Raw genomic sequence first — 26,513 nt, 5'->3', positions numbered from 1 at the left:
GTTTAAATTTCTTCTTGTTAATCTTTCTCTGTTCTCCTGTAGTTGCTGGTTTTTAAAAAAATTCTTTGGAAATGACAGAGACTCTGTTTGGGAACCCGAGGGCGGGTAAGAATTTGAGTGGACTGTGGTCTGCTCCTCTGAGGATTCTGGAAAATGCAGATGGAGGTGGAGGGAGCAAAGACCCACGTGGAAGAGTGGATGGTGGCAGATGGGAAAGGAAGCAAGCAGGCCAAACTGGTGGGGACTGGAAGAGAAGAGGAGGTGGACGGGACCTTGGCGCTGGCCTGACACATGGCCCCTGGGGCTTCACGGCTAAGAGAGCCGGCTGCATTCCCATACACTGAGGTAAGAAAATTAGTTCTCTGGTATTCACCTTTGGAAGAAGAACTCTTACTCTTGCCATTTTACAGATGGAGAAAGAGGCTTAGAAAAGTATCAAGAATTTTTAGGAGAGCCAATATTGCTGCCCTTGTGTGTACAAGGCCTTCTGTTTGAAACCAGAGAAGCTGGCTGGTTGGCAACCCCAGTTGGACACAGCATGTCTCTGGAGGCTCAGCCTGGGGCCTGACACCTTGCAGGGCTGTGAGGTCAGCCTTCAGTGTGTGGTCACTCTGTGGAATGATAATTGTTCTTCTTTCTCTCTGTTCAGACACATGAAAAAGTATGTTTTGACCCAAAGTGTGTCTTGTCATAGCTCACTAATACCTGGTGGGCCAGACGGCATAGAGTCCCAAATCATCTCCAGCCGACAGAAGGAAGGAATAGTTCATCAGAGCTAGTCAGAACCAAATTTGGGGATTTGCTTTGGAAAAAAAGCACGGAAAGTAACCAAAATGACCAATTTCACAAAACCTTTCCTCGGAACACCTGTGCATCAGCCAGCGTAGAAATACCCAGGAAAAAACTGCTCGGAGCTTGGTTTCAGGGGAACAATTTACACAGTGATTTGCAGTTTTTAAATGCTCAAGTTATTTGGTACAAATGAGTCTTAACTATAGACTCATTTTCAAATTTTACATAAATCCTGACCTAGTTAAAAAATCATAAAAACCCTTAAAGAAGCAGTCAGTAGACTGTATGGTGACGGCAGGAAATTAGCTGTATTGTTGAGGAACAGATGGTTTACATTATACAGACCCTTTAGGCTAAACTTGTTTAGGTCTGGCATATTGTAAATTATATTTTGGTAATGAAAGTGAAATGACCTCTGCTTGACCTCAAGTGGGGTTTGTCTGCTTGAACCAATGTAGTGGAAAACTATGAAAGAAAATGAAGTCATAAAGTTTTGGCAGTTCAATTTTGGCTCATTTCAAGTTAAGGGGTTATAAATCTGTTTAGTTTTTGTTTGACAAGTATTTGTCATACAGGGATGTACAAAATGTAAAGAAGTGTAAAATACACATGAGGCACGATGCCAAAGTAAACCAAGTACAAAGGAAAACTGGAATGAATAGGGTCCTGGGCTCCTATCTCTTTATCACTCCCTCCATTAGTTGAATGACAAGATGGGCTCCGTTTATTATATGCTGTAAGGCAATTAAGTACCTTAAAACTGAAACAGGCTTTCAGTTTAAATGTTAACATTTTTACTTCTCAAAGTAAACACACATCTGCCTCAGTGCGGTTTAAAAAATTATATAATTTTTTCGGGGGGGAGAAAAAGCAAAGTTGATGTAGAAGTTGATACATTATTCTAAAATCCAATTGTGCTTCTTCCCCTGGAAGTTTTTGAAGAACAACTGTGTTCAGGTTTAAATGAGCTCTTCACTGGAGGAAAATGAAGGGAGAATATTTTAGATGTGAGTCCTTAGATGTGAGTCGCTGTGAGTATTGCAGTCCTGTCTAAACAGCTGCTAGAGAGGCCAGGCGGATGTTGGTGGCTTCTCTCACCTGAGTGATGAATACTAAGTGGGGACATGTACCCCTTTTAGATCCATTAACTTTAGGTATGAAAGCAATGAACCATGGGTAGTTTTTAAAAATTGTAATTATGTAGATGGCAGATGGATAAGGCGGACAGACTCAGTGACTTTATGTCTTTCCACCTCTGGGAAGTTACACCTTAGGTGATAATACACTTGAAATGACTCCTCTGGAGGACACTGCTTGCGACTAAGCTGCCATTTCCTGCTCACTTTTCCTAAGTGACTACCACAGGAAATGAGATGAGTATTCTGTGATGGCCATCAACATTGGCGTGCAGCACGCATCCCGCTCTGTGACTTTTCACCTCTAACCTGAACAGGGCATGACTGATGGCTCTACTTTTGAGTCCAATTTGAAGTAGACACACAGATGAAAAGCAGAGCCACATGAGGGTGGAGGGAACCAGAGCTCAGGGCAGTGCTCTGGGACAGGAAGTTGGCTCCAGCAGCAGGTGCTGGTAAAGGACTGAAGTTCATGTTCCTACAATGGACCCAAACCTCCTCCTATAGTCCTTGCAGCCCCTATACCAGTTCCTTTCCCATTCCTCATGTCCCAAGGCTGCTGCCCTTTTACAAATCTCTTTTGCTATACACATTTGCCGATTCTAGCTGTATACAAGTATCTGTAGGAGAAGAGTGGGTCCCACACAGTGACATTTGTCCTCACCCTATTAGAAGAATAATGAAGCAGGCCCTACTGAAGTTAGGGGGTAAGTTTGGGTAATAGGAGGACATGACCAGGTCTGTTTCTCTTTGAAAGCACAGTTTTCTCTGAGAACTGTATTCCTTGTGGACTTACTCTCTGCATCTCAAGTTGATCAGCAGAGTCTACACCAGAGCAGGCACTGGAATCCCCCAGAGGGCCTGTTAAAACACAGACTGCTAGGCCTCACTCCTAGAGTTTCTAATTCTGTAAGTCAGATTCTGCAGTTCTGACAACTTGCCAGGTGATAAGGATGCTCTGGGACTGGAATAAATGAGAGAACCACTGGAATAAATGAATATGACTTTCAAAAAAAAAAAAAAGAGAAAAGAATACAACTTTCTGGATCAGACAGTTACTGAGTGTCTGGTCCCTGCTCCCGGCATGATGAATGACCACAGTGTGTCTGCAGAACCTGATTGAATGATTCTGACTTACACGAGACAGAGACTATACACTGTGCTCCGGAAGATGCTTTGGAAATGCCAGCTAGAGAGAAATGTAAGAGCCGTCGACTGGTATTTCACTGGGTTATATTCTGCATGGCTACTGTCAGAGAGATTCAAGGTTTTGAAATAGAAATCACGTTGTAGCTTGGGCCATGTCATCAGTTTATTATATTTTCATGTGCAGCCAACTGTGTGGGATATATTTTCGTAGCTGGTTACCTCAGTCAGTCAATTGATACTATATATACTATGTACCAAAGAGTATACACACAGAATAGTATATGAGAGACCATTTAAGAACCATGAGGAGAGAGGACACAACTCCTATCCTAGATGTTTGTAATTTGAGCTTAGTAATAACTACCATGTATTGAATACTTGCCACGTACCAGACACTGAGATCATAATAATGGCTACGATTTGGGGAGGGGGGGCTGTTTATGTGTTAGGCTATAAGTGCTTTATACATATTAATTCTTTTCATCCTCACAATAACGCTATGAAATTGGTCACTGTGACTATTATCCCCATTTTACAGACAGAGAACGTGAGGAACAGTGGTTAAGTGATCCCACAACTAGAAGGTTGTAAATTCAGACTCCAGGGTCTGTCTTCCTCATGACTACACTACACTCCCTTGTGGGGTCTCTCAATGTTCAATGCATCAACTCATTTAACCCTCATCCCAAATCCGTGAGATTCATACTATGATTTCCCCACTTTATGGATCAAGAAATTAAGGCCTTCAATGGTTAAGTAGCTTGCCTATGGAAGCACAACTATTAGGTAGTGATGTCAAGATTCAGCTCCAGCTGTGTCTGGCTCCAAAGATGAAGCACTTTTCTGGGAAGAAGAGGTAGTTTTCATTTGACCATCAGAAGGCTCCACAATTTTAAAAGCATGAGGCCCACTGGTATAAAAGTGGAATGTCAAGGTGTAATTACTCTCTGGCCTCTGATGACCTAGACCTTACTCTGGCTGATCCTTTGTTGCTCCCATTAGTTGACTGGAGTAAGTGAACAAAACCATTCAACAGCAGGCTGTACCTGAGTTGGGCACAAGAGCCCTGGAGAGTACGTGAAATTGAGATGTTTTTAGTATCTGGCCTTGGCTGTTGACAGGAATCTGCTTGACTCTAAGGCCTATTTTCCTTTCCTGTGCATTTTACTGGTTCTTAGGTAAACAGTGTTAGAATTGTGAAACAACTGACTCCACTCATAAATGGAAATGATTACATTCTAAAAGCTTAAAGGCCACAACCATTTGATTTTGGGAGATTATGGACATTTTCAAAGACTACAGCTGAACTAAGTGCCTTCTGGTTTATGCAATCAAATTCTAGAGGGAGTTCCAACCAATAGTTCGCCATATTTGTTCAGAGTTCAGCTGCACTTCTCTGGAAGTGATTTAACTTCAGAAACAGTCCTTTTCTCTATAATGTTAACTTTCTGATAGTTAGTTTGAATGTTTGGTGGTGACCAGGATTGATTCTGTGGTGGAGTTACTTTATAATGTCAACAGGAGAAGTTCTATTCTGCCTGGAAACAGTAATTTTAATGTCAGCGTGAGCTACCATGTGCTCATAACTTGGGCTTGTGTGTTTCAGTCAGCCTGAAAATTAAGGCAGTAGAGTGAAACAGGGCAGGGGTCCCCAACCACTGGGCTGCGGACGGGTACTGGTCCGCGAGCAAGCGAAGCTTCATCTGCCACTTCCCATCGCTCACAGGAACGTCTGAACCATCCCCCCGCTCCCCGTTTGTGGAAAAATTGTCTTCCACGAAACCGGTCCCTGGCGCCAAAAAGGTTGGGGACTGCTGAAATAGGGAACATTTGGGCTCTGGACCTGGAGAGACCTGGCTTTGAGTTTTGGCTCTCCCACTCACTAACTGTGTGACTTTGGGCAGACTCTTAATCTCAAGCTCCAGTTTTCTGACCGCCCAAAATCAGGCTCAAATTAGTACCAACTTCAGAGGGTTACTGTAAAGACTGTATTGAGATAACGCGTGTGCAGTACTTCAGCTTATTCATAATATCCATTCATAATACTCATTCTCCCTAGAAGTAAAACTTCTAAAGACATAGCTGTAAGCTGATCTCTGTACTGGACAGTCCCCCAGTCTTCACTATCAGACCCTCTCTGCCCTGAGGGATTTTATCCAGGGTGTGAACAGGGTGTGGGGCAGAGGATTTATGCTCACTGGATGGGCACAGGAATACCAGAGCTATCTAAAGAGCTACCTCTATAATCTCTGCTCTAATTGCCTTGCCCTCACCCCAGTTAATGCTGTGGGTTGCTGAATCCTATAGCTTCCTCCCCAGCCCACAGTATCTGGTACACAGCATTTGGTGGTTGATTTAAAAGGTTTGTGATTGTTCATATCATCACTGTAACAAAAACATAATAGTAACTTCTAGCTGTTGAGGACCTGTGAGGTGCCAGGCACACTATCTTGAAGTGTCAGAAACGGCTCGTTTAGAATAGATTGGTGGCTGCTAGTGGTAGAGAGTGGGGAGGGAAGGGGTAGGCAAAACAGGTAAAGGAGTCAAAAGGTACGAACTTCCAGTTATAAAATAAGTAAGTTATGGGGATGTGCAGCATGGCCAATATAGTTCGTAATACTGATTGTATATTTGAAAGTTGTTAAGAGAATAAATCTTAAACCTTCTCGTCACAAGAAAAAAAATTTTGTAATGATGTATGTTGGCAGATCATTTTGCACTATATAAAAATATTGAATCATTATGTTATACACCCGAAACTAATGTAATATGTGTGAATTATACTGCGATAAAAATACATTTAAAAATCTCTTTTAAGTACTATTTGTATCCTTGTTTTATAAATGAGAAAACAAAGATCTCATGGCCAGTAAACAATGGAGGCAAGATTTGTAATCATATCTCTCTGCCTCTAAATCCTTGATCTTTGAAGTATATTATACTACCTCTTAGAAATAAACTAAGAACAAATGTGGCTGGAAAGGTAACTTAGGCCCAGAGACTGTGGACTCCTATATACTGGGAGGAAGAATTTTATAACTTGAGATTTGGTCCTTCCAGATTGGGGAATCATTTTGTCAAGTGGGAGCTAAAGCAATGCCAGAGGATGAAATCAGCATGAGAGAGAGAAAGAGGAAAGAGAACTGACAAACATCAGAGGAGGCTCCCGTTTGGGGAGTTAAAAAGAAGAAGAGCTAGTGAAGAAAAGGGGAGGAGATAGTAGGAGAGCCAAGAGAAAGTGTTTCAACATGGTGGTTAAGAATATCGAATGCTCCAGAGAAATTAAAGAGGATGAAGACTTGGGAAAGGCCATCGGATTAAATTACATCACTGGTGATTCCCCAGAGGCCATGTGAATAGAATGATAGCTCAGAAGCCTTGGAGACAATGGCTTTAAGGAGTGAGTGGAAACGTTATTGAGGACGTTTTAGCACTAAGTGTAGTGACAGTGGATAAGAACAGGGATTTCAAAGGGGTGGCTTGACCACAGCAGGGATTTTTAGATGGAAGCATGTTGCTAGCAAAAGGGACAGGCCCAGGGAACATAATTGTCAGTACATTCAGCAATGGCTGAATACCTTGGCTGGAAAGGAAAAGGTGAGAGGAATAGCCTGGAAGTGGAGAAACAGAGAAGCGGGCAAGAGATGAGGGTTAGTTGAGAAATAAAATACAGCCACCAGTTTCAGAAAGCTATAGGCCAATTTTGCTTTCCCCCCAATCTTCCTTACATCAGCCAGGAGCTGCAGGAGTTTGACCCAAAGGCTTATTTAGGTTTCCTGACCCTCATTCTCAAATTCCTCCACCCTTAACCTCTTTGGGTCTAAATCCCACATAGGTGCGTCACATAGGGAAGGACAGAACTGGTCCTGTGCTTGACGGAGAGGCTCTGCTGCCCTTCTAAGTCCCCAGGAGGCAAGCTCCACAGCTTCCCTCCCTCAGCGAGACTGCTCAGTGTTTCCGATGTGACAGCTTGGGGCGGGGGGCGGGGCGGGAGGCAGAGGGAAAGAATCGGAGAGATGGCAAGTTAGAGTTTCCAGGCTTCTTGGAGAAGGTTCATTTTCCACAGTACTTAAAAAAAAAAAACCCTTACTCAGATTGTAAAATTTGTAATGCAAGATAGAAAAACCCTACGTAGTTCCTGCATCACCAGAGTACTGTCAGAAGATTTTAAAGATGGAAAAGATAGGAGATTAACTAATCCAACTGAATGGCTTGAAATCTTTTGCTGAGCAAAATAAAAGAAAAATAAACAAACCGTCCTTTGCATGAACACAGTCGACCTCTTTCTCTGAACAGCCGAGAAAATTGAGACACAGAGGGGCTAAGTGGCTACTCGGGGTCACAGGGCAGTTAGAGGTGGAGCCAGGGGAGCATCTCCATTTCCTGACTGTTCAAGGCTCAGACGTAAGATGCCTGTCTGGTCCACTGGCTTCCTTTCCCCACAGATCAGAAGGAGACTCATGCCTCCTCAAAAGTTTTAACTTCCAACTGTACCGTTCACCTCTCTGGGGACTCAAGCCAGATCCCGTCAGCCAGTCTGTCTGCAGCTGCCTATTGTCGCCTCTGAAGGGTATGGATTTCTAATCTCCCAGAGGAGCCTCTTCTTAATACAAACACTTGAGGTTGGTGGGGCAGCAGGGGGTGGGGACGGTGGGTAAAATCAGCTCAGCAAGTGGAGAGAGATGGACAGAGATAGTTTAAACCTTGAAGGGCACATTCATTTGGATAAATAAGAATGAGGCCAGGGCAGACCAGCTTCTACCCTTCATTCCTTTTTCATCCCAACCTCCAAATATCCTTTTGATTTTACTCTGGTAGGGTGTTTTTTTCCCAAGACTTTTTTTGTTTTGTTTTTTTCTCTTTCTTTCTTATGTGTGTCCCTTCCTTTTAGATTTTATAGGTACGGGTAATATTTATGTGTCAGTGACCTCTCAAAGCAGTTTTAGAGATTGACTGTTTACATTTGGGAATTTTCTTTAAGGTCTACAAAGTTCTTTGTGCTTTTTCCAGGAAAGGCACTCAGTAAGAACCAAAACAAACAGCTGAATAAGTCAAATTTGATTGGAGCCAAACTTCTTAGGAGAGTAAGAAAAAAAAGTTAGCATTTGTTTTTGTTGTTTCCTTTCCCCTCCTCAACCCAGTCACATATTCTTGAGCCATTCCTACTTCTAGTCTGATTCAGAATTGCTTGTGAGCTGTTTAAGGCTAAACTCTAAGCCCTGTGTTGGAGAAATCTTGACACTGGGAGATTTCGCAAGGCACATTTCGGAAACGGTCCAGAAATGATGAAAACAACGTTTTGCTTCACCAAGTCTTAGGAAAAAGTTATCCCCGTATATTTTACATTTGTCTCCATGACCATGGAGGATGGAGGACTATTGTTGCTCTGGCCAAATTTCACATGTCCCTGGCAGGACCGGGGCTATGTAACTCAAGCTTACAACTGTTATCCAGGCCTCTTCAGGAGGTCTGTCAGAGCCAGGTGAATCCTGTGGTTAGTGTTCAGCCCAGACTGACAAATGGAGTGTCATATTTAATTATTTGCCTGCCCCCATACCCCCTTCCCAGCATGATTTGTCCTGTGAAAAAGTTATCATGGCATGGGCAAGTTCAAGGGCTCTCCCTAGAGCTGAAAAATCTCTATTCACATTTTATCTCTTCCAACTACTAGCTCTTTGACCTTAGGCAAGTTACTGAACTGGTTTGGAGTCTCAGTTACCCTGGTTGCATGAGAGTGATAATAATACCTACCTTATATAATAGGTGTGAGGATTAAATGAGATAATGAATGCAAAAGCTCCTGGAATAGTTCCTGATGATGTGTATCATTCAGTATATATTAGTTTTCTCTATTTGTGCCACGGAGCCCTCTGAGATCTTTATTTGAAAGACAACATAAATCCAAAACACCGTGCCTGTTGGACATATCATGTGTTGCAAAATAAACCTCCACTTAGAATGGAATTGAATTGCAGATTGAGGCTGACCTACAACACGCGTAATTTTTCCGAATGGAAATGATTCTTCCTATAATTCCTGCCACAGCAACGAGGAGCCCACCTCCCCAGGATGGTAGCTGCAGCACAGTGACTACTAGAACCAAACTGATCTGGCCCTCTCCCACCCAGAGCTCCAGCATTTGTAAGGCTTCTCAGAACTTAGTAACAGAAATGACAGGGAAAGATTCTCACAGAACAAAGACTATTGCACTAGAAGTTTGAAGTCATGGGATATGTAAACAGTCAACTAGGTGTGACTACATGAATGTGCAATAATGTTAACCCTTCTATTTTCTCCTATTACACTTATAAGGATTAACCATGCTATTATGTAGCACACTGTAATATATGTAAGTTGGCTAGCTAGCAGCTAGGATATCACAAGTTAAACCTCCACCGCCACCCATTCCCCAAGCCACCGAGTGAACTCAGTGGTTAAGAATCCACCTGCCAATGCAGGGGACACGGGTTAGAGCCCTGGTCCAGGAAGTTCCCATATACCGTGGAGCAACGAAGCCCATGCATCACAACTACTGAGCCCACGTGCCACAACTACTGAGCCTGCACTCTAGAGCCTGTGAGCCACAACTACTGAAGCCCGTGTGCCTAGAGCCCATGCTCCGCAAGAAGAGAAGCCACCGCAATGAGAAGCCTGCGCACCGCAATGAAGAGTAGCCCCTGCTCGCCACAATTAGAAAAAGCCCGTGCACAGCAACGAAGACCCAACACAGCCAAAAATAAATAAATAAAATAAATAAATTTTTTAAAAAAGGGAGAGAACAGTGGTTTTGCTTGGTACAGAATACTTAAAAAATGAGTTCTTTTAGCATTTAAGAAACCCCAAAACCTTACCAACAAGTATGACTTTGCAATAGAAAAATATTTTAAGACTTTTTAAATTAAAAAAAAATTCAACAGCAAAGCAAAATAAAATCAAATGAGGACTATGTGTCAGGCCCAATTATGCTACTTTTTTTATTGGGTAAAAGGATTGATTTGAGTGTGAAGGCAATTTCTTTTCCTAAAATTGTATAAAAAGTGATGCATCTCCTCTTTATGAGGGTCAAAAGAATAATATGGTCACTAACCCACAGAGAAGATAAATATTTGTTGAATGAATGTTCCTATGGAGTTGGAACACAATGAAAAGGCAGGCTTCTGTGGATGCAAGAATCCTAAGTTATTTAAATGAAATCTCTTTCCCGAGAGGCCTGGGATTGGGGTGCTGGCTTTCCGGAGAGAAAGCCTCTGTTGTATTTCAGCCTCAAGATGTGGTGTGTGCTCCATTTAAGGAAAGGGCCAGTGACCCTGGGTTCCTTGCCAGGACCCCGAGCAACCCAAATGTTGAAAGATGTTGAGGACAAACTAAAAGGAAGTGGATTGATTTAGCAAAGAGAGGAGAAGGCTAAGGTGGGCTATTATAAAACAGCATTCAAAGATTGTGGGAAGGGCAACACTTCTCTTAAAATATGTTTAAACCAAAGAGAAAGGGATTTAGGTTAGGCATGAAAAGGATTTTTTAAATTGTGGTAAAAAACACATAACATAAAATCGACCATTTTAAGCGTACAGTACAGTAGTATTAATACCTGCGCACTGCTGTGCAAACAAAAGGATTTTTTGAAAGTGAAGTTAGTAAACAATGTCTGATTTCTCTCTCTCTGTTCATCTCTTTCAGTTTGATTGGAAGAGAATGGAATTTCCTTCTTTAAAATGTGGAAAAATAGTCCACATTCTGAGTCCCCAGGGGCTGGAAGAGATGATCTCATAAGAATTCCTTCCAGCCCAAACTCTACGTAAGGTAGCGCTAGGACGGGCCCAGCACCGAATTGGTCACACTGATGAAAGTATACTCAAGCTGCCTTGGACAAAGTTAGAAATGCATGGCTATGCTGAAAATGAACTCTAGCACTGATAAAATTTCTGATTCTATATCATTTGATTTCTAAGCTTGGGTGGGTTATAAATGTTGCTTTAACTTGAAGTCTATAGAATAAGCGCAGCTCAGGACTGCTAGTTTTACCTTGGGTTTATACGCATTCAACATTGACATCTCCACGTTTTGACCTCTGACGTGTTTTGGCTGCCTCTGGACAGGTGGTGACGATGACTTCTGGTTATTGCGACAGACACAAATAAAGAAGAAGAGCAAAGCAATGGCCAGGGGGATGGCAACACTAGGCACCAGTATGTACAGGATTTCCATTTTATTCTTCTCCTTAGAATCCTTTGAATCTGGGTGTAGAAAATGGAAAAGAGCAAAAGTTATACCAGTTCAAATAACATGGAATAATATTACATGGCAGAGCTTAAAATGTCCTCCTATTCTTCTATACACACAAATCTACTGTGAGAAAAAAGAACCCTTGCTTATTACAATTTGTTTCCATCATACCTTCAGTGCAGTTTATCAAAGTTGAAAAGTTTAAAGTTCAAACGTTTAAAACTTGCAGAGGGACATTGTGAAGACTTCGCGTGTGTGTGGGTCCCCCCTCTGATGTTGCCTCTCTTCAGCAGCAGACCTGCATTTCTCCAACACCTTAAAAGTTAAACGCCACATGGATGGACTGTATACATCTAAGAGCATTAATGTGGACCCCAGGGGTCTTCCTCCATTGGCTGCCAGCCCAAATCAAACACTGCGTGGTGTTCCAGAAATCATGCCCTTGTCTTGGCTGGCTTGGACATATAGGGCCAGTCCTGCATCTTCCAGAAGCAATATCACCAAAGAATTCTGGCCCAGGGTCCACAAAGCCACTGGCCTGAGAATATGGGGACATGAAGCCAGGGCCAGCTCAGTCTCTGATGAGCTGTATGACTTTGAACAAATCATTCACCTCTTTGTGTCTCACTTTTTTTCATCCACAAAAGTGAAGTATCTGTTTTGGATGGTGTCTACAATTCCCTCTTGCACAGCATCACTGTATAACTTGACACTTTTTTGAAACCCAAGAATTCTTCTTAAATGGTTTCATATGAACTCAATAATTATGAGTGCTAACCCTCTGAAGTATATTTTTGAAATCTTATACATCCACTGTTACCATTGCTTGGAAAAGAATATAACATGTATAGAAGGACACAAGGACACATACTTTTCTTTTTTTTGGCTTGAGTCTGACCATTAAACTAAATATCCTGGGCATAGACTAAAATGAATGAATTATTTGACTGGTAAAACAATGCAAGCATTATGGGACAGTAATTAGAGGGGATGCATAATGACATGTCCTGATCACCAGTAACCTCATCAGCTATCTAGCTTTAAGAAAATCCAAAGTGTGAAAATTCAGATTGACACAAAATTCAGAGATGATTATTTACTTAAAAGAATTAACCATGCATCCATTCCCTCATCCCCCCATTTGTTTCAGTCAGTCAATAAACAAACAGCTACTACTGCCAAGCACTCCACTAGGTACTGGGAATATAAAATGAATTAAGACATGTCCTTTGCCCTTAAGGACCTCGTGATCTGCTAAGGAAAACAGAGAAAAGGTAATTACAATATGCTATTGGAAATACTACAAGGGAAGTATGGATAGAGTGGTGAAGAGAGCCCAACAGTCCCTCTTCCCTGACACAGCATACAAAGTGGGGAGGTCAAAAGCCACATACCCAGCAAAGCTTGGTAAGTGAGAATATACTTGTACATAGTCTTTACTCGCACAACACCTTCTTCGGGAACCTGTTCAGTGAGATATGGCAGTAATTAATCACACTCCCCACAGAAACAGACTCAACACGAGAAATTAGGAAGGGGCACCAAAACCTGGGTGCTGGGACTGTGATTTGTGGGTTGACCCTCAGAGGGGCTGGGGAAGGGTAAAATCTGCTGACTGAGTATAATAAAAATGATCGTTTTAATATTTGTTGAGTGTTTTCTACCAGCAGAAAATCATGTTAGCTGTTATTATTAATATGGGCTAAGTATTATTCTAAGCACTTTTCAAAACTCATTCATTTTATCCTTACAAGCAACCCCATGAGGTAGGCGCCATCCTCATCCCCATTTTTACAGGTGAGGAAGCTGAGGGGCAGAGTGGTTAATTTACTTGCCCAAGGACCTGCAGCTAGTAATTCAACGCTTGGATTCCTCTCCTGTTGGTCCTGTTCCAGCTACTACACTAGACCGCCAGTACTTTGAGAGTGGCTGTTGTTTTGCACCTATTTTCTCATGGTAGGATTTTTCTTGTTTCACACAGGTAGGAAGAATGAAGGAGGTCTGAAAGGTGGGGAATAACACAAAAGCTTTGCCAGGTACCCTGCTTTTGAACTCCCCGCTTTGTACGCTGTGGCAGGTATACATATAACCCAGGCATCTCTGGAGGCTACTCTAGTCATTCTAGTCATTAGGAGCTGGGTCTCGGGTGCTTTAGTAACAATTGTGTCTGCATGTCTGTGGGTGGGTGGACAGACAGAGAGAGAGAGATTGCTATATCTATATAGACAATGTAGCAGAATAAAGGAAGATTACGTTTTAGAGTGAGAAACCTCTGAAGACTGCCTTTGACATTATCTATGTAACCTTGAGTAGGCACTTGGCCACTCTGAGCAAACTCATCTGTAAAATGGGATTATTTCATAGAACTGTTGTAAACCATAAGTGAAGTAACATAGAAACTATCTATTCTAGTACCTGTTACAACTCAATCACCCAATGTTTACCCCCCACCCTCGGAGTAGCAAAAGATTCAGGAAATAAAAGTTTGGGGCAGGAAATTCTAAATAACCTTAAGCAAGAGTCACCTCACTGACCTCCATCTCCTCAGTTATTTAAGCAGGATAATGGTACCTGCTCTGCCCATCTTGTTTAGTTCACGTGAGAGAGGATGTTCACAAAAGAACCTCGGAAAATCTAAAACTGCTGCATAGTTGTTGGATGTTATGCTTAGCGTTAACATTATAAAATACTTTCAAATTTCTCAGGACCCTAGGGGGGTAAGCTCTTCTTGTTATTCTTGGATTCTCAGTGAAATCATTATGAGGGTAAGATTACAAAAGGAACGAGGCTAATTTAGTACGAATGTAATGCTAGTCATTTTTCTGGCCGACGTTTTTAGCAACAAGAGAAAGTAGGGCTCTCACCTGTCTGGCAAACAAAGGAGTCTATTCTGTACTTAGTCCGTATCAGATTATTCACAGAACGCCTTTGACTGTAAACGGGAGGTCTGGGACAAATCCCCCTGTAGGTCTGCAGGAGAACAAACTTCAAGAAGCTAAATCCTTTAAACATCGTCAAACTTGGCTCCTTCTGATTGCAGTGAGGATATGCAAAACTAGCACAATGTCTTCTTGCCAAGTGAAATAATCAAGCAGAACACTACGTGGTCATGTTGGAAGTGACAGAAAACAAATTCAGGCCTATTGTAAGTCTTACTGATGACACGCTTCCTTTCCCACACAGCTCTCTGCATTTGGCCAGAAGGGGAGTCGGTGTCTGGCTCAAAAAACTTCATATAAAAACATTTCATAGGGGTTTCCCTGGTGGTGCTGTGGTTAAGAATCCACCTGCCAATGCAGGGGACACGGGTTCGAGCCCTGGTCCGGGAAGATCCCACATGCTGCAGAGCAACTAAGCCCGTGTGTCACAACTACTGAGCCTGAGCTCTAGAGCCCGTAAGCCACAACTACTGAGCCCACGTGCCACAACTACTGAAGCCCACGTGCCTAGAGCCTGTGCTCTGCAACGAGAGGCCACTGCAATGAGCAGCCCGCGCACTGCAATGAAGAGTAGCCCCTGCTCACCGCAACTAAAGAAAGCCTGCGCGCAGCAACAAAGACCCAATGCATCCAAAAATAAGGTAATTAATTAATTTAAAAAAATATTAAAAACCCCCAAAAAACAAAACATTCCACAGAACAACTAAACCTTACTCATGGAAAATTAGAAAACTAACATTTGACCAACTCCTTTTTAATAGCCTAGCATTATTATTCTTCATTTTAACCCAGCACTTTGGGTTATCTTGATTTCACAAACAGAGAAACTGAGGCTGAGAAAGGATAAATTTGCCAAAGCTAGGAAGTGGTGGAGTCAGGGTTGGAATGCGAGTCTGTCTTCGATGCCTCTGTGCTTTTAAAATTATATGGCTAATAAAAATTAAAATACTATATGGAATTGTTTTTCATCATTCTCCTTAAGATTCCAAGATTCCTTCTCAGTAAGGACTAATATCTAGTGGGAACTATACTATTAAAAAGAATCACATAAGAACAATGGACATTATTCTTACTATTCACTTTAAAGGGTAATGGACACTTCCAAGGCACTGCAAAGAAAATTGGCTGAAAATTAAAATGGGGAAGATTTTTAATACTTTGGAATAACTGTTTAAAAGTTAAATGCACATATTTAGTTACATCAAGTTAAATACTTGGGATTTTTGAAACCAACAATTTAGTCCAGACCACATGATTAATTTCCTTTTAAAAATCAACAATTTGGTATCACAGTTCACATCTGACATTCCTATTTTATTTTTACAATGATATTCAATACTTTGATTAGTAATTAAATATAATGGAGAAAAAATACTTCTTTCTTCTCCTGGGGCTTAAAGCAGGGTAAACACAATTTCTCATTCAAGAGGTACTGTTATGAAGTGAAACATATCTGGGATATTACTTTGAGTTAAAACACGAAAGCGCTCAGATCTTTAATCTGGCAAAGGTGGGAAGGAGTCTTATAGAACCTTAGAATTCAAATGAAATTAAACAAGTTGAATTATGATCTTGTCTGAAAAAAATTTTAAAACCATAGAAAACAAACAGGAATAGCCATTTATTATCTGAAAACTACAAAATAAGCAGGTCTGTGGCAGATAGGGGCCTGCATTGGTGATATTTAGGCGTATACCTGGAAGCCGAAGGAGAAAAGGTGGTAATTAGGCCTTCAGTTGGCATGCTGGGTCCAGCCATTCGCTCTCTTGACTTGATAATGGAAATACTAAGTAGATGATCTATTGCCTTATGTATTCTCAAACGAATTCTTTAAAAGACTCTGAATAGCCCATATACAGTGATTAACATTTTTCTCTTTGGAAGATGTTTTAACCACATTAAGTTAGGGGCAGTAACTCATTTGTGAGCACTTGAGAAAAAACCTTAGCAACTAGAATCCACACGAGTTCACTAAAAGTTTCTTTAAATCTCAGGGCCTCAGTTTTCTCCTCTATAAAAAGGAAAGAGTTGGGCTAAACTTTTCTTTTTAATCAAAAACAAATTTTTAATTATGGTAAAAAACACGTGACAAAATTTACCATCCTAACCATTTTTAAGTGTACATTTCAGTAGTGTGAAGTATAGTCACACTGTTGTACAGAAGTTCTCCAGAACTTTTTCATTTTGCAAAACTGAAACTCCATACTCATTGAACAGCAACTCTCCATTTCCCCCTCCGCCAAGACCCTGGCAACCACCATTCAACTTTTTGTTTCTAGGAATTTGACTACTTTAGATACCTCATATAAGTGGAATCATAGTATTTGTCTTTTTGTTGGCTTGTTTCACTCAGTATAATCTCCTCAAGGTTCATCCACGTTGTTACATGTGACAAGACTTCCTTCTTTTTTAAGGCTGAATAATGCTCCATTGTATGTGTACACCACATTTTTTTTAATCCATTCGTCCACTGGTGGGCATGTGACTTGCTTCCTACTCTCGGCTATTGTGAATAATGCTGCAATGAACGTGGGTGTGCAAATATCTTTTTGAGATCCTGCTTTCAGTTCTTTTAGTTGTATACCCAGAAGTGGGATTGCTGGATCATATGGCAATTCTATTTTTTACTCTTTGAGAAATATCCGTACTGTTTTCTATAGTAGCTACAACATTTTGCCTTCCTACCTACAGTGCAAAATGGTTCTAATTTCTCCACATCTTTGCTAACATTTGCTATGTTCTATTTTTTGATGGTGGCCATCTTAATGGGTATGAGGTGAGATCTTATTGTAGCTTTGATTTCTTTAATTACTTTAATCTTTATAAGTGATGCTGAGCATATCCTTATATGCTTGTTGTCCATTTGTATATCATCTTTGGAGGAATGTCTATTTAAGTCCTTTGCCCACTTTTTAGTTGAGCTAATTTTTTAAGTTCCAAAATCCAATAAGTTTTATAAAATTAAATGTCTTTCATCTTTGATAGGATTATTTTGGAGTGGTAGACCAAGCACAGTTAAACATTAGCAAAGCATTTGATCAGGTGATGCATGATATCCTTATGGACAAAAGATGGGGGGCTAGATAATCATATCAATAGATGGTTTTGTACTTCACCACATGGCTGTACCCTAACAGTGTTAATCAGCAAAACAACATCAAATTATAGAAGGCTATCCTTGAGAGAACCTTCCTGTTCAACATTGTCATCAACTACTTGATGGTGATATGTTTATCAAACTTGAAAATGGCCTGAATCTAGGAAAGATACCTAATTGACTATAGAAATAAAATTTTAGAGATTCATACACAACAGGCTAAAATAATGACCCTTAAACCAACAGCTGAAATTTTACAAATAAATATGATAGCTTGGAGTTAGGTTAAAGACCTTGCTTAGAGAAGTCCATGATTCAGCAAATCTACTAAATAATTTTGGAGGTAACCAAATTAAAGACAAACGAACAAACAAAAGAAGACTAATAAGTTTTAGTGAAGACTTGAAGGCTCAGTTGGACCCAACAACAGCATGATGAAATTGCTCAAAAAATTTTCATAGATGGCATTATATCAACGAAATACCCTTCATTGGCAGGACTGAGTCATGGTCAAGAACATCATGGTCCTCTTCTGGTCGGTTCTGGTTAAAAGACATCAAAAGTTTTCTACTCTAAGAGTCATGTTTTTAAGAAGGACTTTGAAGGAGCAGGAAACATCCAGAGGAGGAGAAAGAGGATGTGGAAGGAAAGGTGGGAAGAGCTACATGCTCTTTAGACCAAAGAAAAAAATCGAATGAAGGATGCAATAGATGTCTTCACATTTGGATGAGAAATGACACAAGAGGTTAAAAACCAGATCTAGTAAATACACTTGTTCCTTACTAGGCTTCCCCCACCCCCCCCAGTTTGAATTAGTGGCTCACATTTTTAAAAAATATTCAGGAGATTTCACATACAAGTTTTAGTTTCTGGCATACAAAGGCAGATTTTGAGCGGGGGGAGCCACCCCATAATCACTTTGGTGTAGAGAGATATCCCTGTCTCTGGAGGTCTCTGGCATGTTCAAGCAGAGGCTGGTTGACTTCTACGCTCCTCTCAAGATTCTCTGATCTTATAAACTGAGTTGACTGACATACCTTATTTAGACCCCTACTGAACTTCAGACTCTCTTACAAAGGAATTGTTTTCAAGCCAGTGATGAATATTTTCCCTGAGTGTCCTCAGCTCACCAGATCCAGTCTTAGTCCTTTTCTATCCAGCTCTATGCTGAGGCTGACCTCTATGTACAGGAGTAATGGACTCTGGCTTCCAGTTATGTCCAGCTGATAGGAGGCATTGGTATGATAAGAAGAACCCCAGGGCAAGAAGAGAGAGTAGGGTTGGTGTGTTCTGCATCCCTCCACCAAAGGCCACAGCACACACTGGACAGCCCTCTCTTCAGCCTCAGCTGTACTCTATGGGGAGGGGTAACCGATCATTCCCTTGACTCTCCAGGCCTAGAATGGTAATGCTTCTCACTCCTGCTAGCCCCAGGTCCTGTACCTCATTGGTTTACCCCAACTCTGCCAACACCTTTAAAAACAATCTCTTTATAAAATTCTTAGTCTATTTGCCTGTGCCTTTTGTTTCCTGCCAGAATCTTGACTGATGCAAAGCCAATAACAACAATCATTGTGGTGTTATAGCAGAATTCTGTCACCAAAAGTCCAAGATGACGAGCAGCATTTCCTATTGGCGTGGTACTGGGCCCGAAGGGTTAAGGGCTTCCAAAAGCTTATTGCTAGAGTAGCTGACACACTGCGTAAATGACTCAATGCATACTGGGGACAATAAAAAAACTTTGGAGAGAAAATTATTTCCTGGTGAAAAATGTTTATATAACATGACTCAGTTACAAGTTTTCGGTAACTATTGTCCTTTACTTTGTCGAAAATATATAAAGACTGGAGACCAAAGTACATCTTGAAAATCTCTGTAGCACAAAAACAACTCTTCCGGAAAACTTCAGACTATAAAAAGCAGTACTCTATTCCTTCCTCCTACCTCCTCCCCTCCGCCCGCCCCCATTCACTGTAATGTTCAATTTTGGTTTGAAGAAATGGCTGAAAGACAAATTGCCTTACAACAGGTCTTCTGTGAAATATGGGAGAAGGCTGCTGACAGAGCGAGTTAAAAACTGCAATGTTCGCAATCTGGAAAGCATCTGCCTTGCCCCAAACTGTAAACCACCACGTTGGAGAAAATGGTTTGTGACAAAGCAGAACCCAGGGCGGGTGTTTGTAAGGTTATGGGACAAGTCAGGGCTATTCAGGCACAGAACTGGGCAACGTGCCCTTTGGCAAACCGTTGCAAGGCAAGGACTTAAAAGGAAATACAAAAGCAACAGGCCAGGTATGAAAACTCCAAATTGAGCCAAATGGTTCACTACTTTCTTATCAATGGGTACTCTTCAGTGAAGCTGGTTTAGGTGTAGAAACAACACAGTAAGTCCCCTACATGCGAACGTGTTCCGTTCTGAGAGCACGTTCGTAAGTCCAATTTGTACGTAAGTCCAACAAAGTTAGCTTAGGTACCCAACTAACCCAATCGGCTATATAGTACTGTACTGTAATAGGTTTATAATACTTTTCACACAAATAATATATTAAAAACAAACACAGAAAATAAAGAAAACATTTTTAATCTTACAGTACCTTGAAAAGTACAGTAGTACAGTTCAACAGCTGGCATCCAGGGGCTGGCATCGAGTGAACAGGCAAGAAGAATTACTGACTGGAGGAGGGAGAGGAGGTGGGAGATGGTAGAGCTGAAGGATCGTCAGCGATAGGAGATGGAGGGCAAGCTGCAATTTCACTCACGCCTGACGCTGATGGAACGTGAGTTTGCATCTTTGAAAGTTTGCAACCTGAAGGTTCGTATGTAAGGGACTTAGACTACTGCTGTTTGGAAGTTCTGGTTGTTTGGTAGATGGAGAGACCTTTAATTAGAGGTGAATCGGACATGCTGACCTGGCTAGTGGAAGAACTGTGGCTCAGGACTTATCTAGAGTGAAATAAAGGGCCAAGGTTTGAATATGAAAACATGAATGTAATCAAGGTTCCACCTCACCATACAATTCAAGAAAGAAAGAAATAGGGGATCTCAATTAGTTGGGGAGACAGAATATAAGCTCTGTGGTAGAATACGGACAAGGGCAAATGGCTAGGTCATTGCAAAAGGAGCTCCCAAAGAAACAGATATTTTCCACGGTTCACCACTCAGGGCTGCACAGAAAAGCAATGATAAGGGCTACAGTGAAGCTGTGAAGCTGGGAGGTGTGCCTAGGTGCCAGCTGGAAAGAACAGAGGCAAATGTTTCTTTTTCAACTTTGTTTCCACCCAGCCCACAGTATTTGGCTTGGAAGGTGGCCACAGTGACTAGAGGTGAGAGCGTAGTGAATGAAGGTTTGCAGGCAGGATCTCACAGAAGATGGCCAACTCTGAGGACTGGGGACCTGGGGCTGCGAGGAAGGGAGGAGATCTAGGGCTTAATGGGAAAAGGACAAACGCTGTGAGGCCTGGGTGGAGCTGCCGGGGGACCTAGTCCCTATCAGGCTGCGGCTAACTAGAGCACCCTGGGGTCTCAGAGTAGATGTCTTGTGGCTGGGGGCTCCATTCCTGCATCTGTGCAGCTTCAGCTAAGAAAATCAAAGACCTAGAGAGCTCATAAGGATCAAAGGGAAGAGGAAAGTTATAAAGGAATGTTTATTCCTCTGAATAAGCTAGAATGTGTCCTTTAAGTAGTTGTAGTATGGTGGACAGAGGCTGGACCTTGAGTCCCGTGGATCTGATCTTGGCTTTAGTAAAAATAACATTGTCTCAGCTTCTCCATCGGTAAAATGGAGGAGATACCTTTAACATGTGGTTATTATGAGGGTTAACTCAGCACATTTTATTGAGCATCAGCTAAGTCGTAGGCCAGATGCTGCTGTAAAGAACTTAGCACAGTGTTCAACCAACAGCAGACATCACGGCACAAACAGAAAAGCACATAACAGCACACATTAACGCTGGGAACTGTAAGACAGTGCTTAACGTGATTTGTATTTTTTTCATCTGATTCTTCCACTAGATTGTAAGCTACACGAGGGTGTGGCTTGTTAGCAAAATCTAAAGTGTAGTAGAAGTTCAACACATATTGGTTTTAGTAAGTGAATTAATAAATAATAACCATTCTAATTGCTGGATGCCTGGGATAGGAAAGAAAAGACAGGGAATATGAGAGGTCAAGTCTGGCTCAAACTATCTTTTGTTCTTTAGCTTTTCCCAGGCACTGCCTGGGCACACGCACACAGCCCTCGCGGAGCCAATTCCCAGAATTCACAGCAGACATATTTGGTTGTGTTTAATTTTATGTTCTGTCTTAGAGTAAAAGTTCACAGATAAAACAATCTGGGGCAGACTGTTCTCAAGTGCCTTTATTCTAGAAAGTACAACAAATGCTCACATTCTGCATTTAATTAGGTCTATACTTCTTCTAGCCTTACTTAGTTGAAATGAAAACAAAAGATATCAGTAGGAAAATGAGAAACCCCCTGGAGATTTTGAAACCTCCTTAACTTTGACTTAACAAAGAATGCAGGAACATTCCCATGAGACTCCATCCCCTTTGAGAGGAAGGAGGAAAATAACTCATTTCAGATATGCCCCACAGCTTACACCTCATTATAAGATGCAAACTTATCCTCAGTATCTCTATCAATCTATTTATCATCTATCTATCCATCCATCTACCTACCTATTTGTATACATAAACACACAAATACACATATATATAAATCATAGAATTTACAAGACTGGCTATAGTTCTGAGTCCTGGGTCTACTTCTTATTAACCATGAGGGCTTGGACAAGTTATTTAACCTATGTCTCATTTTTCTCTTCTTGGGTAGAATAAAACTCAACTCATACAGTTATAGAACTATTATATATGAGATAATGCATAAAAAACTCTTTGCAGAGTGGCTTTTTGTAAGCACTCACTAAATGTTAACTGTTGCTTAATATTGTTATTCTATAGTCTAAATTGTATAATTTACACAGTATATACAATATGCTGTATTCTACAGTCTAAATTGTATAATTCTTATTCAGTCTCAGCGCTCCCCAAACCTGGCACTACTGGCGTTCTGGGCTGGATAATCCTTTGTGAGGGCTGTTCCGTGCACTCTGGGATGTTTAGTAGCATCCCTGGCCTCTACACAATAGATGCCAGTAGCATCCCCCAACCCCACCCAGCTGCGATGACCAAAACATCTCTAGATATTGCCAAATGCACCCTGGAAGGCAAAACTTGCCCTGTTTGAGAACCACTGGTACAGAACAAACAGCAGTGAGTGGCCCTAGGGATAGGAGACCTGGTTTCTGTTAACTAATTTGTGTTCTTGGGTCAGTCCTACCACTTCCCTGGGCCTTGGTTGTCTCATATGTTAAAGTAGGGCAGGAAATTCCTGCTTTATCTTTTATGATTTTTGTAAGGATGAAATGAGAAAAAAAATCATATGCTCTAATGAAATGTTATAAAAGTAGGATTCTACGGGCTTCCCTGGTGGTGCAGTGGTTGAGAGTCCGCCTGCCGACGCAGGGGACGCGGGTTCGTGCCCCGGTCTGGGAGGATGTCACGTGCCCCGGAGCCGCTGGGCCCGTGAGCCGTGGCCGCTGAGCCTGCGTGTCCAGAGCCTGTGCTCCACAACGGAGAGGCCACAGCAGTGAGAGGCCCACGTACCGCAAAAAAAAAAAAGAAAAGTAGGATTCTAGTATGATTATTTTGTTAGAGGTGGGCTATGAAGGGGCAATTACAAGAAGCCTTGCCTTGGAGCAACAGTTGATGCCGACCTGCTCTCTTCTTTATTTCATACCCTGGGGAGCCGCTGGCCTCTCAGCAGCTTCTTATTGATCACATGTCAAGGAGTCCCTGTTCCTTTAATGGATGTATTTGTGGTTTGGCCTGAAGAATTCAAAAGGAACTGTTTTCTTTCCAAATGAAATGAAAATTTCTTTTTAAAAAAAGTATTATTGTAAGTGGTGAAAACTGGCTTGTTATCTGCAGATTTAACTTTCATCTAAATTTATCCCTCATAGGACTAGAATGAACCTGTCCTCAGAATTATGCAGATTGATATTCAAAAAGAAATATCTTAGGGTTTCCAACATCACTGTACTGATTAATACAATAATAATATACTGAGCAATACTATGATGGAATTCTTCATCAGCAAGGGAACATGTTTAGTTGTCGTATCATGTTATGGGACTCAGTATACTGAAATCCAGAGGTTGACCCTATTGTCACTCTTTTATTTATTTCTGAAAAATCTTTAAATGGGAAACAGCAGAGTGTCTGGGGAAAGAGTGCAAGCTTTGAGTTTGGTCAGAGCTATGTGCAAGTAGACGAGGGTTCAAGGTCCAATCCCATGAGTTGTCTCATTTAGACTAGTCCTTTAACCCTTCTGAACCTTGGTGGAATATGGTAATAACATCTATCCCATAGCGTGGTGATGAGTTTTAAATGGAGATGAAGACGTAAAGTACAAAGCACCGTGCAGGCACATGGTAGGTAGTATAGGTGGTCGTTCTTTCTGTGTCCACAGTCTGAAAGACTGTTCAAGGGTTTCTTTCATCTTTTGGAGAGTGTGTTTGTCTGACTGCTTTAGGAACACTGTTGAAATGGAAAGCAATACATGTTTTAGGTATCATTTCGAATCTTGACTTAAACTAATTGTAATAAAGCTTGAATCTGATTATCAACAAATCTTCCAGTTTATGAGCAAATTATCTCCCTACTTCTTTATTTTTATATTATTTTAAAAAATTGTTTTCAAGCATAGTTGATTTACAATGTGTTAATTTCTGCTCTATAGCAAAGTAACTCAGATATACATATCTTGGTATACATTCTTTTTCATAGGGTATTGAATATAGTTCCTGGTGCTACAGAGGAGGACCTTGTTGTTTATCCAACCCTATGTATACTAGTTTGCATCTGCTAATCCCAAACTCCCAATTCTTCCCTCCCCCATCCCCCTCCCCCCTGGCAACCACAAGTATGTTCGCTATGTCTGATTATCTCCCTACTTCTGATGAGGATTATAGTTGGAAATTAAGGGTCAGAAGTCACCTAAAGGACAACGGTGTTCACCCAGAGTTGAGTAAACAATGTGTTTCCTCCTTAAAATAATTCATTGGGTTTCCTTAAGGACATACGTCAGTCTCCTGAGATAGCACAGTGAAGTAACAGGAAGATGAGTTTGGAGTCAGACTAGCGGGGTGACTCTGTTGCTCTCTGAGCCTCCGTTTCTTCCTTGGCAGCATAGGGTTAAGAATACCTGTCACAACGTGAGGGTATTCTTAACCCTCTTAACCCCCTTATCTTAAATAAAGCCTCTGAAACTCTAAGAATGACGCCTGGCACATGGGAAATGCTCAGTAAGTATTGCTTTTATACCTGGCTCTCTTGCAAATCTTCACACCTACCTGGTGTAGGAGAAGGGATGAGGCAACTAAGTAAATGATTATAAATCTACATTTTATTTTATTCCTTTCCTATTAATGTTGAATATAGCAACATTGGGAAAAGTCATAAATTTTAAGTGCAAACCATTTAAAAAATACAGGATAATTTGCTTTGATGTTTCCAATGGTGGCTCTGGAAGAGTTAACTTCATAATTTGTTCTTTATGCTGCATATGAAGGCATTTTAAAGCCCAGCGACACAAAAAGGGTCTGCTTACCTCTTTCTCAAACTGAGTATGTTTAACCATTTATAAAATCATTTTGCAGGAAAAGATACCGTGGTAACAGGTAACATGTAAGAATGAAACTGTAGTATAATAGTTTCCCAAATTTTTATCACTAAGGGTTCTTTTAATATTTTTATTACTTTTTCCTAATGACCTCTGTAGTATGTTTTAGCTTCCTCTTCTTTACTCCACAGCATTTGTGCTAACTTCTACTATATCACACACACTGCATTGCAATTGTAACACGAATCGTATTTTCTTCCTTTTTCACACTCCTGACTCCATAGTGGGCTCAAACAATATTTGCTAAACTGAGAGCAAGCATTCCTCTATATGTGAAGACTACATACTAATTATAATAAATTCCTCTTTATATATTGACTATATAATAATTACATTAGAAAATATTTATTAAACATTTATTATCTTCCAGACATTGTAGAGTTTTCCAGATATCAACTCATTTATTCTCTCAATAAACCCTGGATGTATATCATTATTAGCTCCATTTTACTTGGTGTGGCTTTCCTGTGACATCCTGACTCTCCCACTACGCCTGGGAAACCCAGATGACATTATCAGTAGAACTAGGATAAGGATGTTGAGTCAGTTCCAAAAAAGTCTGAGACTCCAGGTATCAGCAGCATTTCCATTCTCTTTCTCCTACCTTCCAAATATTTTCTAGAAAAAGGAACAAACTGATTCAGAGACTTCATTTTCTTTCTATACTTCTGCAGTATAAAAGGATGAGATGAAGGACACAGTTTATCCACAGGTTGCCTTGGATCACTGAGTAATGGCTATAGATTCATCCTCCCTTGTGGGTATTCTCAAGGACACAGGGAAAACAATTCTCTTTCTGCTTCCAATACACCTGTTGTGCTAAAAAAGGTACACTTGGACACAGACCATCGTGGGTAACACATTTCACTACATGAATGATGGTGATAAGCTGTACTTCTGGGGAGACGGTGCCTGTTATACACACTAACACAATGGCTGCAGGGATAAAAGCAGTTTCCTCCTTGAGAGTGTGCTTTGGTAGCCTAAAACATGTTTTATGTCAAAGCAGCAAGGTTTATCTATCCTAGAAACAGTTTGAGATCAAACAAACACTATCAGTCTCCTTTGCCCCCTTACACGATTCTCCTAAGGGAAGGGGCATGGAGTGCGGATCTTTTAAAGTGACTGAATCCTTTAAAGGCAATGACGGTATTTACCACATGCTGGGATGTCGCACAGGTCAGACTTATAGTTTTCATCCAAGGTGAAGCACCAGGGAGCTTCCTTCTGATTCCCTGGGTTGCGGCAGTAGGAGTGCCCTCCGTTCAGCTCTGGGAAGCGGAGGGCGGTGAAGGTGTGTGTGTGGGGGTACTGGGAATTCCACGGCTGGCACTGGCGCCCTGATTTGGTCACACTGACAGTTCCCCGGTAGTCCACACCTGTGCTGTTATAGCACTTGTGATCTGAAAAACACAGAAGAAGAGCCCAAACTGTGA

At 41.2% G+C, this 26,513-nt stretch overlaps 1 protein-coding gene across 3 annotated transcripts in view; it reads right to left on the bottom strand.

Moving 5' to 3' along the window:
- ROR1 (receptor tyrosine kinase like orphan receptor 1) overlaps window positions 1–26,513 on the bottom strand; it is a 410,068-nt gene that overhangs the window by 8,434 nt on the left and 375,121 nt on the right. For 2 of the 3 annotated variants that reach the window (XM_067726407.1, XM_067726408.1), the window contains exons 7-8: window positions 26,235–26,480; window positions 11,100–11,311 (exon numbers count right to left, since the gene is read on the bottom strand). In XM_067726407.1, coding sequence (XP_067582508.1) covers window positions 11,100–11,311; window positions 26,235–26,480 — 458 coding nt within the window. Of the gene's footprint in view, window positions 1–11,099; window positions 11,312–24,786; window positions 25,696–26,234; window positions 26,481–26,513 lie in introns of those variants that run through there. The other variant, XM_067726409.1, reaches the window with a different exon arrangement.

The sequence above is a fragment of the Pseudorca crassidens genome, chromosome 2, assembly GCF_039906515.1.
Source record: "Pseudorca crassidens isolate mPseCra1 chromosome 2, mPseCra1.hap1, whole genome shotgun sequence".
Lineage (NCBI taxonomy): Eukaryota > Metazoa > Chordata > Mammalia > Artiodactyla > Delphinidae > Pseudorca > Pseudorca crassidens.
This window is presented reverse-complemented; position numbering and strand designations above follow the sequence as displayed.